General features: G+C 43.7%; 1 protein-coding gene and 1 pseudogene across 2 annotated transcripts in view; one reads left to right on the top strand and one right to left on the bottom strand.

Moving 5' to 3' along the window:
- The first annotated feature begins 3,000 nt into the window (after positions 1-3,000).
- Positions 3,001-4,793, top strand: LOC128483946 (uncharacterized; annotated as a pseudogene).
- Positions 4,794-6,328: 1,535 nt separating this feature from the next.
- Positions 6,329-19,644, bottom strand: part of TMEM200A (transmembrane protein 200A) — a 50,721-nt gene continuing 37,405 nt past the window's right edge. Inside the window, exons 1-2 of one of the 2 annotated variants that reach the window (XM_053459485.1) lie at positions 13,540-13,674; positions 6,329-8,711 (exon numbers count right to left, since the gene is read on the bottom strand). In XM_053459485.1, coding sequence (XP_053315460.1) covers positions 7,229-8,695 — 1,467 coding nt within the window. In that variant the 5' untranslated portion in view covers positions 8,696-8,711; positions 13,540-13,674 and the 3' untranslated portion in view covers positions 6,329-7,228. Of the gene's footprint in view, positions 8,712-13,539; positions 13,675-19,644 lie in introns of those variants that run through there. The other variant, XM_053459486.1, reaches the window with a different exon arrangement.

Here is a 19,644-nt window from a genome sequence, read left to right as displayed (position 1 = left end):
TTCCTGTTCCTACAGTCTTCACCCGGTTGGACCAACAGGATCACAGGTTGGACCAGTTGGCTGCTGCAGTACAGACACTCCTTAACCATACATCGCATTTGGAACCACTACCTGCACAACCTATAGCTCCGGCTCCTTATGTTGTTCCTGCACCAGCTGTTGCAGCTGAACCACTGGCTCCCAGAGGCATGAGTAGTACTGCTCCTCTGCCCCAACGCTATGGAGGGGACCCCGCCCAGTGCCGTGGCTTTTTGAACCAGGTTGGCATATATCTCGAATTGGTGCCTCGGGCTTTTCCGACCGAGTGGGCCAGGGTTGTTTTCCTGATCTCACTACTAACCGACAAAGCTCTAGCATGGGCTAATTCACTTTGGGAGGCGAATCGGCCTGTTGTGCAAAATTATGCAGAGTTTGTGGTTTCTTTCCGTAGAGTCTTCGACATTCCGGCCCGCGCTACCTCTGCTGCCAAACACCCTATGTCCATTCGCCAGGGGACTAGGACTGTGTCTGATTATGCGATTGAGTTCCGTACCTGGGCAGCAGAGGTCGGGTGGAACAATGAGGCTCTAGTGGCTGCTTTCTTCCATGGTCTGAGCGATTCCATTAAGGATGAAGTAGCAGCTAAGGATCTCCCTACTGACCTCGAAGCCTTAATCACCTTCCTGACCCTTATTGATACAAGGCTTAGGGAGAGACCCTCTTTCAAGGAACGCCTGAGGAGGCATCCTTTTAGGTTGGCGCCAACCTTTTTGAACCCACCCGTTCCTCCCTCTCTTCCCGCCCCTCCTGCGGATGTCCTGCCGGAGGGCGTTGAGCCCATGCAGTTGGGGGCTACCCGGCTCTCTGAGGCCGAGAGAGCGTACCTTAGGAGGGAGGGCCTATGTCTTTACTGTGGCCAAAGTGGGCATTTGCTACGTTCCTGCCCAACTCGCCCGGGAAACGCTCGCACCTAGGGTCCGGTCGGGGACACACTCTTGGTGGGCTTACCCGGTCCCCTAACATCTTCAAAAACAAGCCTCTAGTTACGGTTGTTTTGTCATGGCCAGTGGCTTCGATTGTTACCAAAGCGCTCATAGACTCAGGTGCTGCCGTGTTTATTGACACCTCCTTTGTGGCTAACCATCGTATACCTGTTATTAACAGGGAGAAGCCCTTGGTCATCCAGGCTATTGATGGTAGGCCTCTGCAGCCTTCGCTCAATACCAAGGAGACTATTCCTCTCTCCATGTCCATCGGGGCTGTCCATCAGGAGAAGATCCAGTTCCAGATGATCTCCTCTCCTTACTTTCCTGTGGTGTTGGGCTATCCGTGGTTACAAAAACATAATCCTACCCTCGACTGGCGGCAGTCTGAGGTGTTAGCCTTCTTGCCAAAAGGAGTGTCTTTGCGAAGTTATCAAGGTCCTTTGTACTGATGCTACCCCGGTGTTGCCACAAGGATACAAGGACTATGCTGATGTCTTTGACAAAGTTCGGGCTGGTTCCCTACCTCCCCATAGGTCCTATGATTGCGCCATAGAACTCTAGCCAGGCGCTGCTTCTCCTCGTGGTCGAGTCTACCCATTGTCAGTTGCTGAGAATAAGGCCATGGAAGATTATGTCTCTGATGCCCTGGCTAGGGGATTTATACGTAAATCCACTTTGTAAAAAAGAAGGGGGTGAACTTAGGCCCTGTATTGATTACAGAGGTCTGAATAAAATTACGATCAAAAATGCATATCCAATACCGTTGATCACTGAGCTTTTTGATCGGTTAAAAGGGGCCAAGCTGTTCACCAAGTTGGATTTACGTGGGGCCTACAATTTGGTACGCATTAAGCAAGGACACGAATGGAAGACAGCATTTAATACCAGAAGTGGGCACTATGAATATCTGGTTATGCCTTTTGGCTTATGCAATGCCCCTGCTGTCTTCCAGGAGTTTATCAATGACGTACTCAGAGATATGCTACAGGAGTGTGTTGTTGTATACCTTGACGATATACTCATAAACTCGCCTTCTCTCGAGACCCATATCAGTGACGTCAAACGTGTCCTCCAACGCCTCAGAGAGAATGGTTTATACTGTAAGTTGGAGAAATGCGAGTTCCATAAAAACCAGGTTGCATTTTTGGGCTATATTATTTCTGATAAGGGCTTTTCTATGGACCCTCAAAAGGTTTCTGCGATACTTAATTGGCCTCGTCCTGTTGGTCTTCGGTCTGTCCTAAGCTTCCTCGGTTTTGCTAATTATTACCGCAAATTCATACGCAACTTCTCTGATTTAGTCAAACCCATTACTGACCTCACCCAAAAAGATGGTGATCATTTACGATGGCCTCTGGTTGCGATTCTGGCGTTTGAGGATTTGAAAAAAGCATTCGCGTTCGCTCCTGTCTTGGTCCACCCAGACCCGACACTACCATTCATCCTGGAGGTAGATGCGTCTGAGACAGGAGTAGGCGCCCTTCTGTCTCAACGTCCTAAACCTGAAGGCCCGCTACACCCGTGTGGCTTCTTCTCAAAAAAACTCTCTCCAACTACGAGATTGGTGATAGGGAACTTCTGGCTATAATTCTGGCACTCAAGGAATGGCGTCATCTCCTTGAGGGGACCACGACACCTGTTTTGATTTTAACAGATCACAAGAATTTGACCTACCTCTCCGAGGCCAAAAGATTGACTCCTCGGCAAGCTCGGTGGGCCTTATTCCTTTCCAGGTTTAATTTTCTGGTATCTCGAAAAACGTACGTGCGGATGCTTTATCTCGACAATTCACTTCCTCTTCCAGAGAAGAAGTGCCTCCGACACTGATTATTCCTCCCGATCGCATCCTGGCAAGCATCCCTACCAGTCTGACCTCCCCATTGGGGGAGAAAATCCTGGCTGCACAAAATCAGGCTCCACCGTGCACACCGCCTGGCAAGTGCTACGTACCTGTTCCCCTCCGACATTCCTTGTTGCGCACTTACCATTGTTCTAAGGCCGCGGGCCACCCTGGTAAGAATCAAATGATTTGGGTATGACCCGTCAGTTCTGGTGGCCCAAGATCCGTAATGATATTAAGGAATTTGTTGCCTCCTGCCAGACCTGTGCTCAAAGTAAAGATCTCAGGCATCTTCCTGTGGGTTTACTGCAACCTATTCCCAATGGCGAAAGACCCTGGACACACATTTCCATGGACTTCATTGTGGAACTCCCTCCCTCCCAGAACAATACTGTCATTCTGATGGTAGTGGATCGGTTCTCCAAGATGTGCCACTGTATCCCACTTAAGAAACTCCCGTCTGCGCAAGAATTGGCAAACGTCTTTACGAGGGAGATCTTTAGGCTGCACGGAATACCTAAAGAAATAGTCTCGGATAGAGGGAGTCAGTTTGTGTCTCGCTTTTGGCGTGCCTTTTGTCTCCAGTTGGGGATACGCCTTTCCTTTTCCTCGGCCTACCACCCACAATCTAACGGAGCCGCAGAGCGCTCGAATCAAGGCTTGGAGCAGTACCTTCGTTGTTACATTTCGGATCATCAGAACAACTGGTCTGACCTGTTGCCTTGGGCGGAGTTTGCTCATAATAGCCATGTATCCACCGCCTCTGGTCTCTCGCCTTTCCTGGTAAACTACGGGATGCAACTTGCCATGCTACCCGATAGCTTTCCACCCCAGAGCATCCCTGCTCTCGAGGACCGTCTACGCGAACTCCGATCCATGTGGGCACGGGTCAAGGACTCACTCCAGTTATCAGCACGACGGTACAAGCTCCAGGCTGACCGCAAACGGCTTCCGGCTCCTTCCTACCAGGTCGGGGAGAGGGTTTGGTTATCCTCTCGCAATCTGAACCTCCGGGTTCCCTCTCACAAACTGGCCCCTCGTTTTGTGGGTCCCTACCGTATTCTGTGTAAAGTTAATCCGGTGGCTTATGCCTTAGATCTTCCTCCCCACATGCGTATTCCGAATGTCTTCCATGTCTCGCTGCTGAAACCACTTGTTTGCAACCGATTCACTGCTTCAGCTCCTCGCCCTCGCCCGATTCCGGTTAATGGTCATGATGAATATGAAGTTCAGTCTATCATCGATTCTCGTGTGTCCAGGGGTCGCCTGCAGTATTTAGTTCATTGGAAAGGATATGGACCTCAGGAACGATCTTGGGTGCCTGCCCAGGATGTTCATGCCCCTAGACTGGTACGAGCCTTTCATACGCATTTCCCCTCTAAACCTGGTCCCTCCCCCCGGGGGAGGGGTCGTTAGGGGAGGGGTACTGTCAGGGTTTCGGCCTACCTGCACTGGCTTTCCTCCTCATGGCTCTCTGTTTGTTAGGCCGCGCCCCCTTCCTCTTCCAACTTTATGTCCAAGTTAACCCCTCCTCTTCCTGCAGGCTGTGACTATATTAACCAGCTAGTTCAGTTGCTGGTTGCCCTTTCGTGGTTCCGGACCTGTGAGTGCGTGCTTCCTTCCAGTGTTTGATTCTTGTGTATGACCCGGCCTGTCTGACTCCCATTCTGGTGCTGACTCCTGCCTGCTTTTGGACTACGTGGATTTCTGGACTCCTGACCTTGGCTCGTATGACTACCCGTTCTGGCTCCTAACCTTGGCTTGTTCTACGACCACCCGCTTGTCTTATGCTTTGGATCCTTGTTATTATTTTATTTTAATAAACATTTTGACCAGTACCTTTTTGCCTCCGTCCTGATTCACTGGTACCCTGACAACATGGGGGCGCATCACTGGACCCTAGGACGGTCATGTTTTGTTATGTTGCATTTCTTTTAATATTTGTTTTGTTTTTGCATGCCGGGTACTCTTTATCCATAGTGGATTAAACCAATCCTACCCCTGTGTTTTATCTTTCAAATGCTTGATCAAACTCGGACCTTCAGGACCTATATTTGGTTACTGTTACCTATTTCCTTGTCTTATGGGGCTGATAGGATCGCACAATTTCTCCCCCTATGTTTATATACGAAGATACTGCACTGTATGTGTTGGCTGTGTAGTAGATCTGGATTTGTTAATACAACCTATGGAAATTCAGTCAACCCAGAACACATCGCAACTTCCGCCTCTGTGCCACAATGTATATTTCCGGTCTAATATAGCCTTACTGTACTGTTTCTGCTTGAACCAACATAGGTCTTTGTCCAAACATATCGGATGTACACTGTTACTTTTATACATGAAACTCTGTATTGTGTTTATTTTACCAAACATGCAATAAACAGAGAATTTAAAAAAAAAAAAAGTTAGAGCACAATTTATCTTAAATGCAACCAGGTGATATTTTTTTAAAAAATGAATAATGTTCATATGGATAGACAAAGATATGCTATAAGACTCACTGCAGGTCACTTATGTTTAACAAGTAATATCCATTTTATTTATTTTCAAAAATAGCAGTTATTGTTACACAAACATGTATTAAAAGCATCATAATAAAATATTAGACAAAGATAATATAACACAAATGCTTCAGATTCTAACAGGTATCACTAGGCCTTAAGTTATAGAGCAATTACTGCTCATCAAAACAAACATTGCTGTCTTTAGTTAACAGACAAAAGATTTCATGGTAACCAGGGAAGAATTACCCATAATGCACATTATACAGTTGCCTAGAGCACCACGGGAAGTAGGAGTGGCTAAAAGTTAGCTGCACCCAGTTGTGCCTCTGGCCTGTCTAATCCCACCTAAGGATAACCATAGTTGGAGCGTAATACATTATAGTGTATCCAGACCTGATTAAAACTCCCCATTTCCACTCAAAATATTTTTTGTTGGTGATACAAAAGTACACCTGAGTAGCATTTAAAAAATCTGGAGTTATTATTAAGTGACAAAACTTAATTTTTTTAATGGAATGGTGTTTGTATTTGTATATAGACAAATCCTTCCTACCAGTTCACGTTCTGAGGTGTCGAAAACAGCCATGCTAGTTCCTGGCCATGCGCCCTCGCTGTTTTAATATAGTCCATCCAGTCTATCTCAAATTTGTATTTGCTGCCAAAGCAATTGTTTTAGTTATTATACTGTTTAGGTTTCAGTCCCCCTCTAGGTTTGTGTATAATGTTCAGCTAATAGGAAATTTGGCATTTGGATGCAGCTGAAGTGACTAAAGAAGGACTTGTCATATTTTTCACAAAGTAATATTTCACAGATATAGAAGGCATATGTTATTATATAGGGAGCCATGGATTCTCTTGTTAAAGAAAAACACCATATGTACTTTAATACATATGATTGGTGGGTGGTGCACCTTTTTTGGTGGCAAGAATCACTGGATCATTCAGCTACAGCTACTACCTCATGTAAGTGCGTTTTTAATTTTGAATAATGCATTTTAAAGTACTCACAAGTGTAGAGTAATATTTAATTACTATTTAATCATAAACCCCAAAACACATTTTTCTTGTTTTCCATCATTATAAGCAGCTGAATGTAGCTGCAATTATTCCTTGCTCTGTTGAAATGAAATGGCTCACAGGAAACTCATATCACCAGGAGCTTAAAATGCAATACAGTAAGCCAATAAGTTAAGTTCTGCTTAAGCAATAAACACATTGTTGTAGTATTTTTTTAAACTACAGAAACAATGTCACCAATATTCTATAGTAATTTAATTAGTTGAGCACAGGTCTGTTCATCTGCAACACTGCAGTTCCTATCATCAGTGGGTAATCTCTGTCTAAAGCTGATGGCCAAGAAAAGGTGGAGGGGCAATGTTTCTGTGTCCAGGTCTAGAAGAATATAGTAGGAATATTACCATGGGTACTTCTATGATAACTGCGTTGACCATATAATCATAGAAAAATGGACAAGACAAAACAGATATTAAGTGTGCATGTTAATATATTTCCACTGTTTAACACAGATTCAGAATTATATGTTTTATTAACATATGTAATGTATACAGTACATGATCATTTTGGCTTTTTTATATTTTAAATTGTAGGCTTGGTACGTTTAATCAATGCAGTATTTAAAGTTTCAGTGGAAGTAACCATGAATATGAAAAAAAATTGAAAAACTTAAATGGTGGATGTAACTACATATAAACGCTTCTTTGGCTTTCACAAACCACATTAATGACGCATAATGTATTTCATTTTCTTTCCAATATTTTGATAAAAACAACAGTTTTTGTGGCAACATACCTGCATTATTTTGGTAATAACAATAATACAAAAATATGACACAACTCTCCAAAAACAAACAGCAGAAAGAAGACATTTTAATGTAATAGTTTTTAAGGAAACAGATATTAAAACCTTGTTTCAGACATACCCCTCTTAAGATTGTTACTCAAAAATTCATCATGCTCAAAACTCAAGTTATTATGAGACCTTGAAATCATGAGAAGTTTTTCCTTGTTTGTATAGTCTTTTTTACCAGTCTGTGCCTGCTGTGGCACTATTAACCTGTCCATTGGATCTTCTTTATTCTCAAGTTTCATATAACCCTTGCTGTTGCTGCGGTCAAGTCTTGGCCAGCTTGGGTGCTTTCTTTGCTCAGCCTGAACTGTAAGTGTCGAAGGGCCCCGTTCTAAGTCTAAAGATTTTGAATGTGAAGATAATATGTGTAAAGATGTATTGGACCCAAACTGCTTCCTGGCAGCACCTGGTGATAAAAGCTGCCCACTTTTAGGTCCAGAAGCAGCAATTGAAGGGTCACTGATTAATGGTTCCACATTAGAGTAACTACGCAGTAGTGGGCTGCTGGGAGGTTTGTAAGGTCTGCTTATATCTGGTGAAGGAATTGCTAATGAATCAATAGATAAATTTCTCGGTTTGCTGTTACTGATGTCTGAATCTTCTGTTATGTTGTCAATATCAGGCTCATCAATTACACAGTTGTTGAGTTTTATTACAGGCAAAGTAAAAGCATTGATGGATGATGAGACAATAGACTTTGTCTCGCATTTTTTAGAACCACTACTTCTGTCATCAGCTACCCTATTTGAGTGACTGTGAAGGCCAAAAACAGAACCGGAGCGTTCCATTAGAAGTGGTGGTAGAAGGTTACTGAAACTTTTGTTTTTGCGAGGACTGCTTTCCTCCTCACCCTCCATGTAACTGCAACTTTTGTAGCTACCAGAAAATGAAGCAATTGTGTTTGCTGCCAACTTAGATGCACAAGGGTTTTCTGGATGTCTGTATTCAGTTTCTCCATACAAACTTGGAAACGTGCCATTCAAATGTTTTTGCTCTTTGATCCTCATACTGTGAATGTCTATAACAGTTGAATAGATGTCTCTCATATGAATGACTTTTGTTTCTTTGTCTCGATTTTCATGAAGAATAGCATTGGCGCAGATAAAAATAAATATTCCTATGCCCATTGTAAATGGTCCCAGCATTTTCATTTTTTCAGAGTGTAAATGTTGTTCAAAAAATTTCACCATCATCCCAGCATGTCCCAGAATGTTGGTCTTATTAACATGTATAGTAAGTTCTGATGTCAAATATGGTTCTTTGTGTGGCCAGTATCCCAACACTGCCATAGCTATTCCAGCAACAGATATCAGTACTCCGAGTATAAGGAAAAATCCAGATGGTGAGTAGAGACGTATTTTTCCTCTAACAATCACTACATCTGCCTTTGGACGCCGTCGCACTGGCTTGACTTCAGGAGGTGGTGATGAAGGTCTAGACAAGAGATGCTGGGATCTGGCCGAGTCTTGCCTTTTTAAGGCTGCCAGTCCTGTTATAACGCCTCCAGTAGCTATCATAATTCTGTTTTAGGATCTAAAGACAAAAGTTAGAGAAGAAAAGCACAGTGTTCATTAAAATAGCTCTCAAAAATAAATGACAAAATAAAATGATGTCTTGGTCACACATTTAAATCTGGTATAATGAGTTGTAGGTGTTGCCCTATTAATACATATTTATATATGTTAGTTAATGTACTTGTTTTATTTATGTTTGTTTAAATGTCATTAGCATTATCAATAATGTATAGGTGATTTAACTAATGACCTCATAAAAATCATGGCCGCAGCAACCACTTGGACCACTTGTCTCTCATACTCTCTCACTACACGCTATGTCTAGCTAATACAATGTGCAGGTAGTAACATCACATCCACTTCTTGCTTGCTGGATCTGTCTGCACAAAGCACAGAGGAGAGACACATCACTCCTGCAAGGCATGGGCACAGGTAGGTTGTTTTGGGTCAAAGACAGCAAAAGATGATACAGGCAAGCTGTTTGGGGGCACTAATGGTGCTGACAAGCTCTTTGGGGGTGCTGACAAACTGTTTACAGACAAAAGACCCTATAGACAAGCTGTTTGGGAACAAAGATGGCACAAACAAGCTGTTTGGGGGTTCTGACCCATTGTTTGGGACAAAGATTGCTTAGACAAGCTATTTGTGGGCACTGACCAATTTTTTGGGACAAAGATGGCACTGACATTGTTTTGGGGGACAATGATTTGGTGTTTGGTGGCAAAGATGATACAGACAATCCAGTGGCACTTGCAAGCTGTTTGGTGGCAGAGATGGCACATGCAGGCTTTTTGGGGGGCAAATATAGCACAGCTATGCTGTTTGGGGCACTGTTAATCTGGTTGCAAAGATGGCACAGACAAGCTGTTTGGGGGCACTGAGAAGCTTGTGGGACATGTCTCTTGGAGATGTTGGGGGCCCCTGGGGCAATTTTTGGTTTAGTAAGTAAGGTTCGAGTATGAATTCTGCAACAGAGCTGGTATCATAAATGATGGAAGTTAAAAAAAAATACATAAACATATGTATTTATCTCTTTCTCAGATTAAAGGAACATCAATGATTTATTACAACGTATATTTTTTTTCACTCATTTTTTATTGATCTTTGTGTAAAAACCATTACAAACGAAGACTTTCAGATTTATTATAGGTAATGTAAATACATTAATAACTGATGAGAAATTAACAAAAAAACACAATTGTAGTTGGGTAAGTACAATTTGTCTTTGAGTTTTTTCTTTTTTCTCCACCAGTATCAATAGTTTGTGTGTATTATATTTTTCTGCTAAAATTCAAATAAGGCACTGACATTTTTCAGCAGTGAATTCAGCTTAGTCTACAAAAATAATACACGGTAGTACAGATATGCTATATGCAGGGGCATAACTAGAAACCGGGCCCTGGTGCAGAAATTTTCCCCGGGCCCCCCCAACTTCAACAGCTAGTCTGTGCTAACATTGTCCCCACACAACTGGTCTGTGCCTTCTTTGCCCCCCTTCCAACATACAACATATTTTAACATACTTACACAAATTACACACACTTACTCATACTCACTAACACACACTCCATCTCACCCCACTTACACAATAACACACCCCTGCTCTCACACACACACAAGTACACAAGCTACGTGACTCCCCATGCTGGTTCAAAATAGTTTAGAAAGGGCTCTTTCTAAACAATTTTGAACCGGTACGAAGAGACGGGTTCCCCCTAGAGCAGGGGCGTCCAACATGCGGTAGTGTCTTTTGTACCGGCCAGGGGAAGCAGGAACCCAGCAGAGTCACGTGAATTGATGTAACGCCACATGCAGTGGCGGAACTACCGGGGTCGCGACTGCGACCGGGCCCTGGAGTTCTGCCAGTCAGGGGGGCACTCTTGGGCCCCCCTGACTGACAGAAATCCAGTATGCCTCCGCTCCCCGTCGCTGCTGCCGCCGCCGCCTGCCTCAGCGCTGCCCAGAGTGCAGTGTTGGGAGCGTGAGGCGTTTGTCTCAGGTGCCGGCGCTTCACGCTGAGCGCCGGCATATGACGTCGTATGCCGGCGCTCGGCAGTGAAGCGCCGGCACCCGAGACAAACGCCTCACGCTCCCAACACAGGAGTTGACGGTAAGTGACCTACAAAGGGGGGGTAGGGAGGGAGTGGGTAGATCGTGAGAAGGGGGTAGGGATGGAGTGGGTAGATCGTGAGAGGGGGGTAGGGAGGGAGTGGGTAGATCGTGAGAAGGGGGGTAGGGAGGGAGTGGGTAGATCGTGAGAAGGGGGGTAGGGAGGGAGAGGGTAGATCGTGAGAAAGGGATAGATGGGTTGGGGGTGGGGGGGGCCTTAACAGATTCTCACACCGGGGCCCTGGGGTTTCTAGTTACGCCCCTGGCCACATGACTCTGCTCCATTTCTGCTTCCCCTGTGCGGTACAAGAGAAGTTGCTCACGCAGAGTGCAAACATCACAAAGGGAAGCAGCTGCGCTTTGGAAGTCTGCAAGCGGCACCAAGAGAGCTGCAGTGGAGGTAAGGGGTTGGGGGAGGTTGTATGAACGAGTATGTGTGATTGAGGGAATGAATGAGTGTCTGTGAATGAATGAGTATCTGTGAATGTGTGACTGAATCAATATTTGTAAATGAGTGAATGAATGTGAATGAGTACATTAATGAATATGTGTGTGATAGCATGGATGTGTAAGTGGTTGGAAGCATGGCACAGGGAGGCTGTTTGGGGGTAGGTCATGTGGATGTGATCTGGGTGCCAGGGCTGACATGATACTAAAGGGGGGTATGCAAGGGCGTAAGGGGTGCCGGCTGGGGGCATCACATATATCAATACTAAAGGGGGGAGAGGGTGGTTGGATAAATATACAATGTGGGGCTAGCTAGGGGCAATACATAAGGGTGTGGGGGCATAAGGGTGATCACATCGGCCATGTTTTCCAGGACACATATAACTTTTACATATTCCTGACCAGCCCAGATAAAATGCTGCCCTGTAGTATGGGGGATGTATGGACTCATTAGTCAGATATACATCCCCCATATGGCAGGACAGCATTTTATCTGGGCTGACGGCATCAATACACAGAGGAGCAGCTGGCTGGGGGCGAAACACAAGGGGTCTTAAACACAAAAGGGGGTGTCCATGACAAAGCAGTATTGAAAATACTTTTGTTGTAGCTTAGCCCATCCGGATGTGGGTGTCAGTGTGGCAGAGCCTGTCCTAGTGTGTGTGTTTGGGTGTTGGTGTGGCAGAACGTGTCCTGGTGTATGTGTGTTTTGGTGTCCGTGTGGCAGAGCCTGTTCTTGTGTGTGTGTTTGGGTGTTGGTGTGGCAGAGCCTGTCCTGGTGTGTGTGTGTGTCTCTGGTTTTCGGTGTGTGGCAGACCCTGTCCTGGTGTGTGTGTTTGGGCGCCGTTGTGGCAGACCCTGTCCTGCTGTTTGTGTTTGGGTGTCAGTAGCAGAGCCTGTCCTGGTGTGTGTGTTTGGGCATCGGTGTGGTAGAGCCTGTCCTGGTGTGTGTGTTTGGATGTCGGTGTGGCAAAGCTTCTCCTGGTGTGTTTGCGTGTCGGTGTGGCAGAGCCTGCCCCGGTGTGTGTGTTTGGGTGTCGGTGTGGCAGAGCCCGTCCTGGTGTGTGTGTGTATTTGGTCATCTGTTTTCTGGCACTTTTCTAGGAATAAATAGAACTATTTAATTTTTACTTCAGAGGACAAAACTTTCTAGACCCAGAAATCAGTGAGAGGAAAAGTAAATGTTTTGTGTTATTTACTTTATTTCAATCTGCATATGTTATTAAAGGCCATATTTTCTCTCTGTGAAAAATGAGGTCGGCCCACGCACATATACATTTCTGATGAAGTGGCCCACCGCAGAACAAACTTGGCCACCCCTGCCCTAGAGAAACAGGCCCGGTTGCAGGTGGGACCGCTGCAACACCTGTAGTTATGCCAGTGGCTATATGTTATCCACATAAATATGGTGTCAAACCAGGTAGAGGAACATTATTATGCATATTTATTTTTGCAAAGCCCTATGTTGCTGCTATAATAAGACACTCCACAGCAAGGAAGTTATATGATAGTCCAAAGACCAAAGGTTGGTTAATATAGAATGCTGTCCACATCAGAAAAAAATACATGAACACCTCCTGCCTCCAATTTTTAACCACTGAAGCAATACATCTGCTTGAATAGGTTTGATGAAGAGAAGTTAACAAAATGACATGGACTAAATTGAATGGTGTAAGGAAACTGGCAACCAAAAAAGTATAACTGAATAATTTTAAGACTTTGGGATACTGAGTAAGCCAACAATATCAATATATCCATATATTGTTCATTAATTTTGATTGCAGACTCCCTCAAAAAATGTATATATCATGGTTTTTTTTACTTGTCTTGCATCTCATTTAATTTTAAGTTAAGTTCATATATGCACACTACATTATCATTCATTTTACCTTTTTATCAAATTATACATATAATTATTTTATCTCATCAACATAACTCTCATAGTAATTTAGGGTCTTAATACAATATAAAATATTTGTAGGACACAAAAGAATAAGTATATATATTTATTTAATATACTGTATATAATGCAGTGCTGAAAAACAGCGCTGCCTTGATTGACTTTAGACAGACACTTCCTTTCCTATTTACCATTAGGGAATGTGTAAACAAATGTCATTTTTGTTCAGGAAACCACAACAATGTGTTCCAAACCAAAACTGTCACAATCTTAAGGTAAGGGATCTCAACACAATACAACAGCAGGTTGCATTGTTTTTGTACTTTTATGTTTACTGTTCCATTATCCCTGTTGTGTCAAGTGACATCTGACAAGAACTTGCAACTAGTACCTTGTGTGTGGCTGCCTTCTTCGGAATCACTGTAGGTTAACCATATCAGCAAAGAGGAGAATGCTGACATGCTAGCGTACTGTGGTTAAAGATATTTGCATTCCTTGTTTTAGAGAGCACCTGTCATGGAAACATAAAAAGGGTACAAATTAAATAGCCCTCAAGGCTCACTGCATTAGCCAAATCACTTATAGCTTAACATATCTAAAAAGTTGCAAACAAATTAGTAAACTGCTCCAAATCCTGGATTCTGTAGGGCAATCTACATAATTTCCCACACTTAGCAGTTAAAAAGATGAGTGTGATGATGTGCATTCCTAATGGCCAGCAAGTTAAAATACCAACAGTAGCAAAGGGGCATTACAGGACCCTGTGGTATCAGGGTGGCACTAGAGCGGGAGCTTGAACGGAGACTGTAAGCTGCAGTGAAAACAGGGCTCCGCATGAGTTATAATGGAGTGGAGGGATAACTGACAAGCTGCACATTGGGAAATGGTGAGTGTGTGTGGTGTTAAAGTGGCTGAATGTGTGTCTTACTGTATGCTGTTAGACAGTTGATGTGTATGTGTAAATGTATGGTGTTAGAGTGAGTGTATATTGCCCTATGGCGGTAGAGTCTGTGCTAGTGTATGGTTTGAGCTTATGTGAATGAGTATATTGTATTAGTGTGAGTGTGTGTTACTGTATGGTGTTAGAGTGTGTGTATGTTAGTGTATGGTGTTAGCATGTGGACGGAATTACACATTGCATCCAGTTTGATAGAGCTCAGTTGCAATTATGAAAAAAGGAATTTAGGAATGAATAATATACAATTGAAATTGAAAACGTGAAACCGTTTAAGAGTGACAGTTTGATGACCTAGAAACTAAATTGAATCAAAATATTGATAACATTCAGAGAGAAATTATGAGGAAAAATAAAAATATCAAAGACTTTCATATCGGCCATATTTTTTAAGAGAAAGCCCAGAAATGGTAGTAGACTCTATAGGAGTGATTGGTCCACTAAAAGAAACTCTAATAGTGACAGTGATGTGTCCATCATCATGTGCAATATTAAGGAAAGAAGTCTATTTTTAGGGGAGCCCAGAGGACCCAAAAATCTACCATCACTATGAGATTGAAGAAAATAAGGATACAGGAGATGCCTATATGAATAATAATTAAATTACCTTTGATTTGATAAAAACACATATGTGTATACTACATAAATGTTTTTTGATAAATTGAGTGGATAAAAACATTAATTGCCAATAAGTGCTACTTTTGAATGGATGCTCACCTGACACCATATGAGACATACACGCACTGGCCACTTTATTAGGTACACCTGTTCAACTGCTTATTAGCACAAATAGTTAATCAGCCAATCACATGGCAGCAACTCATGCATCTAGGCATGTAGACGGCATCAAGACCACTTGTTGAAGTTCAAACCGAGCATCAAAATGGGGAAGAAAGGGTATTTAAGTGACTTTGAATGTGGCATGGTTGCTGGTGCCAGACATGCTGGTCTGAGTAACTCAGAAACTGTGATTTTCACGCACAACCATCCCTAGGGATTACAGAAAATGGTCCGAAAAAGAGAAAATGTGTGGACAAAAATGCCTTGTTGATGAGAGAAGTCGAACGTTGAAGCAGATGGGCTACAGCAACAGAAGGCCACACCGGGTGCCACTCCTGTCACCTAAGAACAAGAAACTGAGGCTACAATTCACACAGGCTCATCAAAATTGGACAATGGAAGACTGTAACCACGTCTGGTCTGATGAGTCTCGATTCCAGCTGCGACAATCAGATGGCAGGGTCAGACTTTGGTGTAACCAACATGAAAGCTTGGATCCATCCTGCCTTGTATGAATGGTTCAGGCTGTTGGTGGTGGTATAATGGTGTGGGGGATATTTTCTTGGCACACTTTGGGTCCCTTAGTACCACTGAAGCATTCTTTAAATGTGACAGCCTACCCGAATATTGTTGCTGACCATGTCCATCCCTTTATGACCACAGTGTACCCATCTTCTAGTGGCTACTTCCAGCAGGATAATGCATCATGTCACAAAGCTCACATCATTTCCTGATCATGACAATGAGTTCACCATTACTCCAATGGCCTTCACAATCACCAGATCTCAATCCAATAGAGCACCTTTGGGATGTGGTGGAGCGGGAGATTCCCATCATGGCTGTACAGTCGACAAATCTGCAGCAACTGCGTGATGCCATCATGTCCATATGGAATGTTTCCAGCACCTTGTAGAAAGTATACCACAAAGAATGAAGACAGTTCTGAAGGCAAAAGGGGGTCAAACCTGGTACTAGAATGGTGTACCGAATAAAGTGGCCAGTGAGTATAGATTATCACAACTAAATCGATTTGCTCCCTTTACGTATACACATAATCACTTTGTCTTGTGTCAATAAAAAACACGTGCTTTTCATATTCTTTTAGGCTTCTGATTCTTGTGCCATATTATTACTTTTGTGTTTAGTTGGGAGATTATCTCCATCTGTAGTCAGCTCAGAGTGTGAAGAAGGTATCAAAGGCCAGGGACCTTTTGGTCTACCTAGTTCTTGTTACACTGGTGACAGTGGTGGGATCTGTTCTCCTTCATAGATGGTCCGGGACATCTTCTGGATGAGAATGGCTGACTACTACAGGTAGCTTAATGTCCATTCACAGCACCTACTAAGCCAGCGAAGTAATGAGAGTCTGTCTGGAGTGTGTTAATTGAGCCACTTCTAGCCAGAATGCGACCCAAGATCGAATTGTCTGGAGACATTACCCCATGCCCTCCAATGTCTTGTCACTCAAAGTAGAAAATTGTTTTACCTCCAATGTACTTTTTGCAGTTTGAAGTTATGCCATTCAAGATAAGAATGCCTCTCATTCCAGCTATTAGCGGATAAGCTTCTTGAAGGGGCACATGAATTAGCTTGTGCTTACCTCAGAGATTTAGCTATCTTTAGCTCCCCATGGGAAGAACATCTGCTCCATGTGGATGCTATCTTGGGGAGCAGAATGCCAGTATGACAATCTGTCTGATAAATGTCAGATAAGCACAGCTGCGGTACAATATCTAAAGCATAGATTAGGTAGTGACCTAAACCCACTAACATCACTGCCATCCTCTGTAGGCTGGTGCAGAGTGGCGTATGAGGGGAGTAAAAGGCATGTAGGGGGATATAAGGGAATAAACAAAAAATTGCATATTGTTTTTTTTATCGTATTAATTGATTAATCGAAAAACTAAACGACCAACTAATCGATTAGGAAAATAATCATTAGTTGAAGCCTAACTTACACCTATCACAAATAACTCCCATCACATCTAATTCACTAAACACTTCACACCCATTACACATCACACCCATTACACATCACTCCTGTTATACCTATCATACAAAACACCTCACACCTATTACATTCTACCTATATGAAGATAAGCATGCGTGCCAGTTTATGAAGCCAGTTTTATAAGCCCTCCCACAATCTCCTTGCAATTCTGGACTAACCTTATTCTCCCTAAACCTAGGAAATAGGATGTATCATGTATGAGTTTTTAAAACTACAATGAGAAAGTATTTCTGTTATGAAAAATAACAATAAGAAAAATAATCTAACATAAATATAGCTTTACCACATTAAACCATCTAAAAAATTCCAATATAAAGTATACAAATTTCAAGAATAAAATGACTAGATGGCAATTCATCATGCTGGGATGCCCAGATACCACACTTCCATGACTTAATAGGTGGATCTCTTTGCAAGAAACAGCTCAATGAATTGGAATGTAGTTTCTGTATTGATGCATATAGAAACTCAATAGAATTACAAAGAATATGCATGGGGTCTTAATACTGGGTTAAAAAGGTATATATATATATATATATATATATATATATATATATATATATATATATATATATACCGTATTGGCTCGGATATAGGCCGCCCCCGTATATAGGCCGCACCCTAAAAGTTTGGTGCTTTTTTAAAGAAAAAGTTTTTTTCTTTAAAAAAAGCACCAAAAAAACATGCTGCCACTGTGCCCCCCCCGAGATATGCTGCCACTCTGTCCTCCCTCCCCCGAGATAGGCTGCCACTCTGTCCCCCCCCGAGATAGGCTGCCACTCTGTCCTTCCCCCCCCGAGATACGCTGCCACTCTGTCCCCCCCCGAGATACGCTGCCACTCTGTCCCCCCCCGAGATACGCTGCCACTCTGTCCCCCCCCGAGATACGCTGGCACTCTGTCCTCCCCCCCTCCGAGATACGCTGCCACTCTGTCCCCCCCCCCGACTTACCAGAGCAGACTCCCGGGTGTCTTGCGGGGCCGGAGGGGGACATCTATGCAAATCGCATATACAACTCCCGGTGCCGGCACTCAGCGGAAGTGCCGGCACCGGAAGTTGTATACGCGTATTGCGTAGATGTCTTCCACCAGTCCCGCAAAACACCCGGGAGTCTTCTCTGGTAAGTCGGGGGGGGGAGGTGTAAAATGTATCGTGGGGACGCTTAGACAACCTCCCGTGCCGGCACCCCCCCCCGTGAGAAGTGCTGGCAGGGGAGGCTGTCTGAGCGTATCAGACAGTAGGATACAGGTCCCCTGCACCGCTACGGGCGATCTGTATCCTAACCCCGCTGCCTGCCCGGCGCCCGGGACTGCTTGTCCCGGGTGTCGGGCGCTAGACCCCAAATATAGGCCGCACCCCCACTTTAAAGTGGGGGGAAAAAGTGCGGCCTATATTCGGGCCAATACGGTATATATATATATATATATATATATATATATTAATTTTTACTATACTGATGGGCTTTATTTGCCTTCCTTAAACAATGCAATTAGGGACAATATCGCTGTTAATCCAGTTAATCCAGTTAATCCAGGACAATATCGCGAAAATTAATCCAGTCTCTCTAGCTACGTGCTAAAAGGGAATCTCACCAAATTGTTGATACACAGGCTATACATGTAAATACCGTATTTGCTCGATTATAAGACGACCCCCCAAAATCTGAATATTAATTTATGAAAAAAAGAAAAAGCCTGAATATAAGACGACCCTATAGGAAAAAAGTTTTACCAGTAAATGTTAATTCATGTAAACTATGTGAACAATTTTTTATAAAATAAAAATATTTTGTTTTTATTTCCTTTTTTTCAACCTGCCCCCCCCAGTTATGCACATCTGCCCCCTGGCTTGCCACACTGCCCCAGAAATACCTTATACCCCCTATATGCCACTGTGCCCCATGATATGCCTTTTAACCCTCTAAATGCCACTGTGCCCCATGATATGCCTTTTGACCCCCTATGTGCCACTCTGCCTCCAGAATTGCCTTATACCCCTATATGCCACTCTGGCATTTAGGGGGTTAAAAGTCATATTATGGGGCAGAGTGGCATATAGGGACTTATAAGGCATTTCAGGAGGCAGAGTGGCTTATAGAGGGTTAAAAGGCATTTCTGGAGGCAGAGTGGCATTAAGGGGGTTAAAAGGTATTTCACAGAGCACTCTGCCTCCAGAAATGCCTTATGCCCCCCATTTAACACTCCCTCCCCCTCCCTCCTCCAAACTTACCGGAGCTTCTGAGTCCCCGGTGTGTAGTTGGGGCAGCGTGTAAGAGATCACGGGGAACTCTGATCTCTGACAGCCGGGGAAGGTCTGGGCGATGGATGCAGACAACCCCCGCTGCTAACCGCACCTCCTCCCGGCTGCAGCGGAAGTTGTCTACGCGAATCACATAGAGCTCTACACGCTGCCCGGACTAAGCACCGGGGACTCAGAAGTACCGGTAAGTTGAGGGGGGGGCAGGAGGATCCAGGTCCCCTGCATCGCTGCAGGGGATCTGGATCTTAGTCTCATAGTCAGACCTGGTTGAGGTCTGATTATAAGACAACCCCAATTATAAGACGAGGGGTATTTTTCAGAGCAAATATGGTACTATCTGGATCTGAAGCATCGCCCTATGGCAGTTGGAGGATTTTTTTTTACTGTCATTCAGATGAATATAATCAATTTTTGTTAATTTCTGTGTAGGTATTTTACCATTTATATTTAAAGTCACCCTTAAGTCTACCATTACTTAAAAATAAAAACAA

Source organism: Spea bombifrons, chromosome 3 (assembly GCF_027358695.1).
Source record: "Spea bombifrons isolate aSpeBom1 chromosome 3, aSpeBom1.2.pri, whole genome shotgun sequence".
In the NCBI taxonomy this organism is placed as follows: domain Eukaryota; kingdom Metazoa; phylum Chordata; class Amphibia; order Anura; family Pelobatidae; genus Spea; species Spea bombifrons.
Note: the sequence above shows the minus strand (reverse complement) of the source record. Positions and strands in the feature narration are given on the sequence as shown.